The sequence below is a fragment of the Tiliqua scincoides genome, chromosome 4 (genome assembly GCF_035046505.1).
Source record: "Tiliqua scincoides isolate rTilSci1 chromosome 4, rTilSci1.hap2, whole genome shotgun sequence".
NCBI classification, from domain to species: domain Eukaryota; kingdom Metazoa; phylum Chordata; class Lepidosauria; order Squamata; family Scincidae; genus Tiliqua; species Tiliqua scincoides.
In genome coordinates this window covers 112995961-113009551 of record NC_089824.1, presented here as the reverse complement: position 1 = coordinate 113009551, position 13591 = coordinate 112995961, and the positions used below count along the sequence as shown (strand labels likewise).

Genomic DNA, 13591 nt, shown 5'->3' with positions numbered 1-13591 from the left:
TTCAGCTGTCCACCAGCACCCCATGATCTCTCTCCTGATCTGTCTCAGACAGCTCAGAACCCATTAGCCTATATGTAAAGTTTTGATTCTTTGCCCCAATGTGCATGACTTTACACTTATTTACATTGAAACCCAGCTGCCATTTTGCTACCCAGTTTGGAGAGATCCTTGTCTCCCATCAAACATCAAGGGCAACAGCATTTAGAATGCTTAGGAGTAATTTAGGCCCAGAGCTTGCAAAGGTTTGAGTGAAGATGAGTGGATTTGCAGTTGTAGTTTCTTCATCAGATGGATGTAAGGAACAGTGCTGTAGATCATGGTCACATCCTTCACTAGATTGGTAGTGAAACAAAAGAAGAGCCTAGAGGCCTTTAGCAATACAAGTTGTCCAGACTGAGGGAACATCTGAAAGGTTTATCAGATGTTGACACTCTAGACTAGGGCATTCTAGGCTGCTCTGCAAGTGTCATAGCTAAAGTTACCTGCAGTTCCCTCCTCTGACCAAGGCCTTGATGGTGGAGGAAGCAGTGAGCCAGTATCTGATTAGGAGATTTTGATTTGAGCCCCACATCACACAATGTTGCTTATACTTTGCCCTTTGCATAGCATCAAACTAGGTGTGCCTATTGATCTAGGAATTGAGCCATTCCAGTCAAATTTCATTGAATAACCAAGCCTTTCATTTTTTATCTAGACAGATTCAGCTGTAACAGAAATATGCTACTGCACATGGCTGGTAACAGTTTCAACACATAACACTTTCAAAATGGACTTTAAACAGCATGCACAGCAGATCGCATTACAGACAAAGGGCTCCTTACACAAGCACATAAAGGTAGACTAAGAAAACAGACTTCTCAAGAGGCGAGATCTTTTTTAAACCAATCACTCACTTCCACAGCAAAATGTCACACTACTTGTCTTTAACTGTCTGGCAAGTTTGTTTTGTTGTTGTTAGGGTCCAAGGCACATACACATCTCAGCCTTTCTCAGAGCTCATCCCATCACAGATTCTCTTTTAAGTGGTGGCAATAAAAGCATGCTTGGTTGCTGAGCAATCACTGCACTTCCCCATTATTACAAAATTATAACTGTGAGAACTGTACTGGCAGTTGCCTAACAACCACTCAGTACATAACATGAGACAAGAGGTTGCCTACTTGCATGGGTTTAGCTTAGAAATAAGCTGAGCTAATTCACTACAAAAATGGGAGAGTGGAAGGTGGACCAGAGATGAATTCTTTTCTAGCCTGGATTTTAATCAGAACTGGAGAAGAATCAGAGCTGGAGAAGAATTTGAGGCATGTAGTACAGGTGCAGTCTATTTATCCACAGATTTTTTTATCTGCAGATTTGTCTCAATGAGAATGGGGTGGGGGTACCGAAAGTTACAAACACCTTGCCTCCTTTGCCCTGAGCTGGCATCTCGATCCATTTCCAGGCAGCCCAAAAGGCAAAAAGGCTCTGCCTTGCCCAGTCAGGGAAATAGCCCTGGAGCCATGGAAGAAGCTCCCCTTGCAAAGGAACAGTAATATTCCTGGAGCCCCTGAGCCAGCTGAGGTTGAAGAGGGGAAGGGGGGACCAAAAACCTCTGTAGCTAGAACACGTACAGCAAGGTGGAGCACACACACACAGAGGCAGGTGCAGTAGCAACAGAGGGGATTGCTTAAAAAAACCCCAGGAGTGTTTGCCAAGCCTTGGAGAGGGTGAGCAGAGAACTGGGACTACAAGTCCCAGAATGCTCTGGAGCAGAGGAGTTTCCATGATGGCTGTGGCCAGGGAGGGCTGCAGGAGCTGCAGCAGTGAAGAGGAGGAGGAGAATGTGCAGTGCTGTTCGGAGGCTGCCTAGGACACAGAAGACTCCCAATCAAGCTCAGGATCCCACCTGTGAAAGGGGAAGGGGGAGGGGATTGATAACAGCTGCCTTAGTTTCCTTCCATTTGGAAGTGTCAGGCTGCAGGCTGTATTTGTGTAACTCTATGGGAGCAAAACATGTTTTTTGTTAATCGTGCGGAGTCACCAAATGCCCTAGGGCCCACCAAATGCCCTAGGGAACACACCTGATAACAAGAGACCTGCATTCTGGTGCCCTCCCTTGCATTGGCATTCTGACATAACCCATTTCTAAAATCAGGAGGTTGCACATACACATCATGACTTGTAACCCATAATGGATTTTTCCTACAGAAACTTGTCCAATCCCCTTTTAAAGGCATCTAGGCCAGATGCCGTCACCACATCCTGCGGCAAGGAGTTCCACATGCTGAGTAAAGAAATGCTGAACACACGCTGCGTAAAGAAATATTTTCTTTTGTCTGTCCTAACCCTTCCAACACTCAATTTTAGTGGATGTCCCCTGGTTCTGGTGTTATGTGAGAGTGTAAAGAGCATCTCTCTATCCACTTTATCCTTCCCATACATAATTTTGTATGTCTCAACCATGAATTGTGGGGCTTGCCAGGTGCTCAACACCCTTTCCCACTCACACCTTTCCCCCCCAGTCTCATGTAGGCTGTAACCTTGGTGGTTTACCTTGGTGGATCACAAGCTGTACAGCCCTCTCTCACCTACAGCACATGTCCCTGCCAGCTATGGGCACAGGTAGCAACAGTATAGGAAATATAGAAAAAATGGGTTTTTAAGGATGAGTGGCTAGTGCTCATCATATTGGGTCTCCCGCTAGTGCTAAGAGGCACTATGCTAAGATAGCATACTGTCTATAGAGAGTGCCACTGAGCATGTGCTGGTTTCATCAGAAACAGAACCATGTTAATTCTAGAAGTCATTGATTAATTTAGCTGCACCTTCAGAGGGCCTCATTTTCAAGGTGTTGAAAATCCTCTTCCTTTTTCCAAGGATGAGAAGGACCCATATCACAACTCCACTCAAAAACTCTCTCTTCTATGAAACCCTTGGCTTAATCCCTTAGGTCTTAGCTACACTTTACATCCATCAAGGAAATGTAGGTATGTGTAGTGCAAGTCTAGCTCTGACTTGATGAAAATTCTGCAGGCTCCACCAGACACAAACAGGATGTCCAAGGGAAACTGACTGTCATGACACTGACTGAATGACACTGGCTGTCATTCTCCATTTCTGAGCAGATAAATGAAGGATTTGAGACAAATAACTGCTAAGGAAAGAAAGATTACAGAAGAACAACAAATGGAGAAAGATGGATAGCAATTCAACAGTCCTGTTCATGTTTTTTTTTTTCTTACTGTCTCCAGGGAAGCCTTCTGAATTCTCAACAGTGACAGAATCTGGATTTCACAAGGTGAGTGTAAAGAGTAGATGAGCTCTTTCTTTCATCACCAGTTGATAACTACTGCATTTGCTTCTATTCATAGCTTGTTTCCCTTTCTCCTTGCCTTCCCACCATGGTCTTCCTCCACATACATTTAATATATAAAAAATTATGATGGTGAAGATATCTATTCAAAAAAAATTCCCAGTATTCTCAGAGATACCTGATCCAACCACACTCTAGTGTGACCAAAAAATGAAACCCAAGATGTGTTTATCCAATAGCAGCAGGACAAGGAACATGGCTAACCATGGCAATCATCACCAAATGCAAGGCTTTACTTTATCCCTCTGTAAGTGAATGGCTGTCAATCTCCAACCTCACCTCAACTGCTCTGCAGGAACTACTATATTCCATGTCCCTGACTAGGGGAAGGGAGGAGTGCACTGTTCTGAGTTTTCATAGGGAAAGAAATGGCAAGAATGGATGGGGTGGATGGAGCCAAATGGGGGTAGTCAGCAAGAATACAATGATGAGCCAGCATGATATAGCTGGATTGTGTGCTAGACTTCAATTGGGAAGTCCTGGATTGAAATCTTTACTCAGTCATGAAACTTAGTGATTGTGGGCTGGGCACTGTCTCTTAGCAAAACATATCTCACAGGGTTGTTGTGAGGTCAAGTGTGGGAAGGAGACATGCATATTGCCCTTAACCCACTGGGTGAACAGCAGGATGAACAATGAAATATGGAATAGCAGCCCCATTGGCTCTTCCCCATTGGCTATCCTGAAGGAATGTAGATCCCTCCCCCTCACTTTTACAATAGTCTTACCCTTGACCTCATGGGAAGAGAGTTGTACCAGTCAGGTTCATGGGCTGGTGCAACATGCACTTACTGCTAAACTACAGGCCCTTATTGCAAAATGCCTATGCTAAACCAGGCAATAAGACCAAAGGTATAGTTGAGGTAGGGCAGGGGTCCAGCATCATTTGAAATAAGTGTTGGTATGAGAGCAAGGCCTGCTTGCCTCTGTGGTTGAGCACTTAGGGAGGTGCTCTTAAGTGCAAGAGGCCTGCATTCTACTCACACTACTGCCAAACAATGTTCCTGACTCTTTATTTTTCTGTCCAAAAGGGTTGCTTAATGGATGTCAAATATAGAGACAAACAGTGTGGTACACAACAGCTTCAGTGAAGTTTGGAGCTACACTAGGAGCTAGAAGCTGCCTGGAAAGGGACTGGAATACCACATGCCTGCTAGCAGTGCTCTTGACCACCAGGTTACTCAGCCTGAGGTCACTGCTTGCTTCCTTTGTGCTTAGTTGGCCTCAACCTCATGCTGCAAGGTGTTTCTGATGTCACTCAGTTTAGTGTGGCCTTTCCTCCATGACAGTCTCTCCTGTGTTGAAACTGTACTTGGAGAAACTGTACTTTAAGGGTGAGAAGTCTCAACTTGCATTCCTCCATGGTAAAATAATGTCCCTGACCATTCTATGGTGCCAGGACTGAGGCAGACAGGGAGAAGGGGGCAGAGAAACAACCTGGTGTGTCCAATCCTTAGGCCTCTCCCTGTCAAAATTGTGGTGATGGAATGGTTTGGCTAGTGCAAGCATCACAGTCAATGACAATGGAGCTGATGCTGAAGGCTGTTGATGTGCTACTGCTGAAGTGCTACTACATCTGCAGAACGATTGCTGTGGATTTCATTGGAGGGGTTGCAGGTGTCACCACCATGCATGATACTTCTGCTTTGAGTGGGCTGGTGTTATACTGATGTGTTGCCAACTCTACATTGAATCGCGCTTTGCCTGCCTTGGTCTAGGCTCAGAGGCAGCATTGCCATTTTGTATTATGGCTAAAATGGGTTTGGGTTGCATGGCTGCAGTCCTCTGCACATTTGCTTGGCAGTGAATTCCATGGAACAGAGTTGAATTTGTCTCTAAGGGAACACACAGAGGATGGGACTGTGATGCTGCATCCTTGCCAGCTTCACTAAACTCATTACAATTACTTCTGAGTAGCTATACATAGGCTATAACCATTTTTCTGTAGCATGTGCTTTTATAAACAAGTATCCACTTCACTAGACAGTCTGCAATTTCACAGCTGTTCTACTAGCTGTCTGTCTACTAGTATGTTGTATTCATCCTCAAAGCACCCAGATGCTGGTGCATATAGGAAAATGCAGTTCTGTATGCATGCAGATATAAAAATGCAGCACCTAATCCCAGTGTTCATCTGATGTAGCCTGAGGTTATGAGATGCCAGCTGAGGATTTGGTTTGTGGGTTTAATAGAGAATGCTTGCAGGAAGAAAACTGAGCACTCACCTCCCAGAGTGGCTGAGAGCAGGAAATGAGTCCCATATTTTTTAATGAGGTTCTCTGTGATCTGTTGGAGGCTGGGCCGGCGCCCTAGAAGGCGAATGTTGCGGATGAATTCCGGAGCCACAGGAACAGGCAAGCTGAAAAAATCTTTCCTTTCCAATGCCAAGTTATTCACCTTCCAGCGAGCAAATTCTCTGGGGATGAAGCCAAGAAACAACAATGGGAAAGAAAGCACATGATATTCACAAGCTTCTAGGAATTCTTATAAATAAAAAGAGCCTTTAGCAGCAGCAGAGAGGGTGAAAAAAATTTGAACATTCATTGGCAAATTCTACTGACTGTTTTAGGTACTTGAGGTTTATATACATCTTTTTCAATGAATGGGCCTTAATTTCAGCATTTTGTGGAATTGAGATACAGAGAGTTTTAACCTATTGAACCTGCTATGCATTTTGTTAAAGGCACAAGAGTAACAAGACTTTGAAAAAAATGGGGCAACAAGAATTATGAACATATTATGAACATACATATCAAGGTAGATTGTATTGGTCCATCTAACCTAGAAGATGGATAATTTGAACAGATTGTAGCTGTCCAAGTTTTTAGGCAGAGCTCAGTCTTCCCATCTAAAGTATACAAGGACAATCAACAAGAAAGTTCTCTCTGTGGACACTCCCTTGAAATGTGCTCTTTCATGGCTCCCATTCATTTCAGTGGGGAGTTGTGTAGAAATAATTTCCTAGTAACTTGAGGCCTAAGGTATACAAATATTGTGCAGTTTGCATTTGAAAAATAGAATTGGAGGAAGGGCACAGATTCCCTTGACTATATTAAGGAGAGGAACTGGAAAAGACCCCAGTGTATGGTTGGCGGCTGGACTAATTGTGAATAATACTTGTCCCTTGAAAAGCTACATCTGCTTTCTGTGGATCAAGTTGATATTAAAGACACAGACACAGACTAGGCTGGTTCTGGCCATTTGATAATCTTGCCTGATACACAGTAGATGTTTCTGTCTAACTGATAGCTTTTGAAAATGACAAAACAGATCCAGGCTCCCATTCCCATTACCCAACCTTTGGGAAAGATTCTGCTCCTCCTATGGGTCTCCTCAGTCCTGTGTCAGCTATTTTGCTACTACAGAACCAAAGAGTATAGAGGCAGCAGAAAGGGAGAGAGAGAGAGAGAGAGAGAGAGAGAGAGAGAGGATCTGGCCATATGCTGATCCCCCTTCCCTTCCTCCCTGCACAGAAACTCCCCCCCATTCCTAACTATCATTTTATCTGTCTCTATCCTTTTATCTTTTATCTAAGATGGAAGGATTAAGTGCACAATCCAGAGTGCACCTTGGGCTGGTGCAAGTCCCTTGTGCTGGCCCAGGAGGGTCGCAAATGTGCCACAAAGCATGTAATGTTCACGGCACATAATGTTCAAATGTGCCATAACGTTCACGGGCAGGGGAGGGGAGGCAGTACTGCGGGCAGGCGGGTGGGGAGCAGGAGGCAGGGCTGGGACCTGGCAGTTATGATCCCAACCCCATTGGGCAGCGCAAATCTGGAGGTGGTGCAAGTCCAAGGAGACCCATTGGGGCTGTAGAATCCCTTTTCATCTGCCCTTAGCATGTGAAAACGGGTGCAGATATATATCTCTGCCAGGATTAAGAGCCCAATCCTAGGTATGTCTACTCTGAAGTAAGTCTTGTTCTAGTCAATGGAGCTTGCTCCCAGGAAAGTGCCTAGGATTGCAGCCTAAGAGCCCAATCCCATGCACGTCTACTCAGAAGTCCACTTTAGTGAATGGGGCTTACTGTGGATAGGATGGCAGCCTTAGAGTCCAATCCTGTGCCTGCCTACTCAGAAATAAGTTCCATTATAGTGAATGGGGCTTACTGTGGATAGGATGGCAGCCTCAGGGCCCAATCCTGTGCCTGCCTACTCAGCAGTCAGTCCCATTAGAGTCAATGGGGATTCCTCCCAGGAAAGTGTGGAGAGGACTGCAGCCTCAGAGCCAAAGCCTATGGCTGTCTCCTCAGAAGTCAGTCCCACTAGAGGCAGTGGGGCTTCCTCCCAGGAAGGTGTGGAGAGGACTGCAGCCTCAGAGCCCCTCCTGTGCCTGTCTCCTCAGAAGTCAGTCCCATTAGAGGCAGTGGGGCTTCCTCCCTGGAAAGTGTGGAGAGGACTGCAGCCTCAGAGCCCCTCCTCTGCATGTCTCCTTAGAAGTCAGTCCCAGTAGAGGCAGTGGGGCTCACTCCCAGGAAGGTGTGGAGAGAACTGCAGCCTCAGAGCCCTTCCTCTGCCTGTCTACTCAGGCTGCAAGGCTATGACACTTTCCCAGGAGTAAGCCCCATTGAAGTCAATGGAACTTACTTCTGAGTAGACATGCATAGGCTTGGGCTCTCAGGCTGCAAGGCTATGCACCCTTTCCCAGGAGCAAGCCCCATTGAGCACAATGAGACTTACTTCTGAGTAGGCACGCCTAGGCTCGTGCTGCAGATTGGCATGGGGGCTGCACCAGCCAGCTTCCTTCCCCTCCTCCTCCGCCAAGCCAGTACCTGGGTGTTCCGTGGGTGCCGCAGCCCATTTCCCTGTCTGTCTGTCTGTCTGTCTGTCTGTCTGTCTGTCTGTCCATCCGTCCTCCTCCTCGGCGTCGGTGCATGTCCCCCACGCCCTCCACTGGCTTGGAAGCTGCGCGGGGAAGCAGAGTGCAGGGGGAGGGGAGGCGGGCTGGGCTCAGGCAAGAGCTTGGAGATGGGGGCAGGAGGCGGTCGTTGTGCAGTCAGGCAGGGGCCAGGCACCCGCCTACCCTGCACCCCCCAGCACCCACCCAGCGAATGCCTCTGTTTTGCTCCCCCCCTCCTAGAATGCCTCCAAAGGGGAGGGGCCCCTGCAAAAAGGTGCTGGAACTCTGCCCCCCCCCGTGTTCCATTAGAAAAAAAGCCCTGGGCATACTGATGTCACATGTTCTGATGAGAGTAGACACATGGACCCACCGCTCTTAGGAACATATACAGTGTTCTGAAAACATTCTCTGAAAACCAGACTGATGTGTGGAACCATCTATGATGCCCTCAATGTCCTTGGGTCCATTCCAGCAGAGCAGGTCCACATTGCATGGTGAAGGGCATGACATGGTCCACTCAAGTTTGGCTTCCTAGCCCCAACAGTCAGAGACAGAAAAATTCCTCTGTCAGAGACAGAAAAGTACAATTTCTTCATAGCAAGGGGGAAAAAAAGTATACGTTATTCTGGTCATCAGTCATAGGGAACTTCTGCAAGGGTACAGCCAAAAAAGGGCTTCCTGCTGCCTTCTTCTCCCTTTTTATTCCCTCCACATTCTTCTCCCTCCACATTATGTGCTGAGTGTCTACTTCTATCTCACAGAGAGAGGGAATCCTGGGGCATTCCTGAGGCTTCTGCCAGTAGTCATCAGTCCCCAACCTTCTTAAAAATAGAGACTAACAGGTTCCTCTAGTTCAGGGGTGGGCAAACGCCAACCTGGGGACCATTTATGGCCCTCAAGGTCCCCCAATCCGGCCTTCAGGGAGACCCCAGTTTTCAATGAGCCTCTCGCCATTTGAGACTGTTGGAGCCCATGCTGGCCTGTGTGCTAAAGACTGAGTTAGAGCAAGGCCTTTTATAGCCTCCATGTGTGTTCGGCTCTTCCCTCCCTCCATTGCCTATGAACAACTTATGTCTCCATGTGTTTCTGGCTTGGTCTGCCTGTTTTCACTGTGCAAGAGGTGTGTGGCAAACAGTTCATAGTTCTCATGTGGTTCTACATGCCTGTTTCATTCTCATGTATATTATAAATAAGCTCAGTAAAATTATTATTATTATTATTAACAGTATTTATATACTGCTTTTCAACTAAAAGTTCACAAAGCGGTTTACAGAGAAAAATCAAATAACTAAATGGCTCCCTGTCCCAAAAGGGCTCACAATCTAAAAAGATGCCAAGGAATACCAGCAGACAGCCACTAGAACAGACAGTGCTGGGGTGAGGTGGGCCAGTTACTCTCCCCCTGCTAAAAAAAGGAGCACCCACTTGAAAAAGTGCCTCTTACCCAATTAGCAGGGACTAGAGGGCCCTCTTGGGCCAGCTCCTGTGATGTTAATTCAGAGGAAGCTTTCTGGAGAACCGGAGAGCAAGCCCTCTCCCTTGGGGCAGTTGGTTCTGTCCAGATGTTCCTGAAGGAAGTGCCTTTTTCTACTGGAGTCCTCTTCTTAGGGACCCACACAGTCCCATTTTTGCGTGGGCAGAAAGGAAATTCATTCATTCATTCATATAAGTTCTGTCTCTAATTCATTATATTAGAGACATCTAATATCTGTCATCTAATCTAATAATGTCATCTAATATCTAATAATATCTAATAATAATATTAGATATTATTATTATTAGTATTATTAATAATAATTAGTATTAATAATAATAATAATTAGATATTATTAGTATTAGAATTAGTAATATCTAATAATGTCATCTAATATCTATCATCTAATATCTGACATTATATTATATCTGTCTCTAATTCATTATATTATATATAATATAATATTATATTTATATTAATATAAATACTTATATTCATTCATATAAGTTCTGTCTCTAATGTATTCATTCATTCATTCATAAATGATGTATTAAATATGCCTATGCCTAATGTATTCAATAAATTTATTTATTTATTTATTTATTATGTATTCATTTATTTATTCATTCATTCATAGTTCTAATTCATTCATGTGGTTCTACATGCCTGGTCTGTTTCTTATGTGTATTATAAATGTATATTATATTACATGTATATGTTTATTAAATTTATATGCTCAGTATACAAATAAGCTCAGTAAAATTCATTCATTCATACAAGTTCTGTTTCTAATATATTCATTTATGCAAATTTATGTCATTTTATTCAAATTTGAAATGTAAATGATTTTTTCCCAACCCCCAACACAGTGTTAGAGAGATGATGTGGCCCTCCTGCCAAAATGCTTGCCGAACCCACTCCAGTTGCTATTGTTAATATATGATGATGATGATATTTTATGTTGATATTGTTAGCTGCCTTGAGTCCCTTTTGGTGTGGGAGAAAGGCAGGATAAAAATCCTATTAAATAAATAAATAAATATTTTCACACAGTCAGACAGGTGTTATTGACTGGTTTGTCTTATCCAGACATCAAGTCCTTCCCAAGGACCTGGAATGCCTAGTTTTTATCCCATTTTGATATTATAAATACAATCACAAAACATAAGCAATTCAACATCACCAGGTGCAATCCAATTTATAATTTTCTTAACTCTTGGGCAGCCCAATCCTGAGCTGCCCAGAGCTCCCAGGCTCGGTGGCTCCGTGCAGGACTCCCACCGGATCCTGCGCCTCCCGCACCACCGCAGGAGGCACCTCGGGAGAAGGGGACGTCCATCCCCTTCTCCCGAGTTAGGGAAGAAGCCCCACAATGGAGCTACTCACTTTAGCGGCGATCAAAAGGTCAACGCTAAAGTAAAGGCACTTGTGTAGGGCATGCAGCCCTCCACGAGTGCCTTGGATCCTTCACGAGTGCCGTGGAGCTCAGCTTCACGGATCTGCCTCTCCCCCTCCCCCGACATGCCTCCCCTCTCCCCCACGCCCCCAGCCATGCCCCCGCCTCCCGTTCCACAGCTCAGTGATCCGGGAGACTGCTGAGCTGCAGAACCCGGGTGACCGTTGCGTGCTAGCCCAGTGCCAGCGCAGAGCTGGGCTAGCTCCGGCAGGAGCCCAGCGGTGAGTGACTGTGGTCCACGGCGACTGTGGTCCATGGTGTGGAGCCATGCCGCAGAGCTCAGGATTGGGCTCCTACTTATTAATTTGGGTGATATTTTTAAATCTTGCATTTGTTGACTACATTTTTTGACCTATCATCATCATCATCATCATCATCATCATCTTGAATATCACAGCTTCCTGTTCTTTAGCTGGACTTGGCGTTAATTACTAGTCAGGCACTGCCCAGGGGGCTAGGACGTCATAATGTATTTACAATTAATGTGTGCTGGACCAAGCAGGGTAGCTTTTTGAATTTGACCAACAGTAATTTTGTCAATGTTCAGATGTTTTAAATGCAATTCAAGCAGTTTGGGGATTGTACTAATCAAAGTTGGGAAAACCACTGCTGGTTTGCGCAATAAACTTCGGATTTCAATTTTTAAATCCTGATATTTACTAATTTTCTCATGCTCTTTTTCATCAATGCTACCATCGCCAGGTATTGCTGGGCCAATAATGGTCCTTGATTTTTGCATCAGGATATTTTTCTTTGAGAACATAAGAACAGCCCCACTGCATCAGACCATAGGCCCATCTAGTCCAGCTTCCTGTATCTCACAGCGGCCCACCAAATGCCCCAGGGAGCACACCAGATAACAAGAGACCTCATCCTGGCGCCCTCCCTTGCATTGGCATTCTCACATAGCCCATTTCTAAAATCAGGAGGTTGCACATACACATCATGGCTTGTAACCCGTAATGGATTTTTCCTCCAGAAACTTGTCCAATCCCCTTTTAAAGGCATCCAGGCCAGATGCCGTCACCACATCCTGTGGCAAGGAATTCCACAGACCGACCACATGCTGAGTAAAGAAATATTTTCTTTTGTCTGATCTAACCCTCCCAACACTCAATTTTAGTGGATGTCCCCTGGTTCTGGTGTTATGTGAGAGTGTAAAGAGCATCTCTCTATCCACTCTGTCCATCCCCTGCATAATTTTGTATGTCTCAATCATGTCTCAGCCTTTTCTATCCTGAAGAGGCCCAAACGCCATAGCCTTTCCTCGTAAGGAAGGTGCCCCAGCCCAGTAATCATCTTAGTTGTTCTCTTTTGCACCTTTTCCATTTCCACTATGTCCTTTTTGAGATGTGGTGACCAGAACTGGACACAATACTCCAGGTGTGGCCTTACCATCGATTTGTTCAACGGCATTATAATATTAGCTGTTTTGTTCTCAATACCTTTTCTAATGATCCCCAGCATAGAATTGGCCTTCTTCACTGCCGCTGCACATTGGGTCGACACTTTCATCGACCACCCCAAGATCTCTCTCCTGATCTGTCACAGACAGCTCAGAACCCATCAGCCTATATGTGAAGTTTTGATTTTTTGCCCCAATGTGCATGACTTTACACTTTCTGACATTGATGCGCATCTGCCATTTTGCTGCCCATTCTGCCAGTCTGGAGAGATCCTTCTGGAGCTCCTCACAATCACTTCTGGTCTTCACCACTCAGAAAAGTTTGGTGTTGTCTGCAAACTTTGCCACCTCACTGCTCAACCCTGTCTCCAGGTCATTTATGAAGAGGTTGAAAAGCATCGGTTCCAGGACAGATCCTTGGGGCACAGCGCTTTTCACTTCTCTCCATTGTGAAAATTGCTCATTGACACCCACTCTCTGTTTCCTGGTCTTTGACCAGTTCTCAATCCATGAGAGGACCTGTCCTCTAATTCCCTGACTGTGGAGTTTTTTTAGTAGCCTTTGGTAAGGGACCGTGTCGAACGCCTTCTGAAAGTTCAGATATATAATGTCCACGGGTTCTCCCGCATCCACATGCCTGTTGACCTTTTCAAAAAATTCTAAAAGGTTCGTGAGGCAAGACTTACCCTTACAGAAGCCATGCTGATTCTCCCTCAGCAAGACTTGTTCATCTATGTGTTTTGAGATTCTATCTTTGATGAGGCATTGCACCATCTTACCGGGTATAGATGTTAGGCCGACCGGCCTATAGTTTCCCGGGTCCTCCCTCTTTCCCTTTTTAAAGATCGGCATGACATTTGCTATCCTCCAATCTTCTGGCACCGTGGCCGTTTTGAGGGACAAGTTGCATATTTTAGTCAAGAGATCAGCAACTTCATTCTTCCATTCCTTAATAACTCTAGGGTGGATGCCATCAGGGCCCGGTAACTTATTGATCTTTAATTTATCAATGAGGTCTGAAACATCTTCCCTTTTAACCTCTATCTGACTTAATTCCTTGGTC

At 45.1% G+C, this 13591-nt stretch overlaps 1 protein-coding gene across 1 annotated transcript in view; it reads right to left on the bottom strand.

Moving 5' to 3' along the window:
- The window catches only part of BRINP2 (BMP/retinoic acid inducible neural specific 2), a 165876-nt gene that overhangs the window by 20314 nt on the left and 131971 nt on the right, over positions 1-13591 (bottom strand). The window contains exon 3 of the mRNA XM_066625071.1: positions 5578-5768. Coding sequence (XP_066481168.1) covers positions 5578-5768 — 191 coding nt within the window. The remainder of the gene's footprint in view (positions 1-5577; positions 5769-13591) is intronic.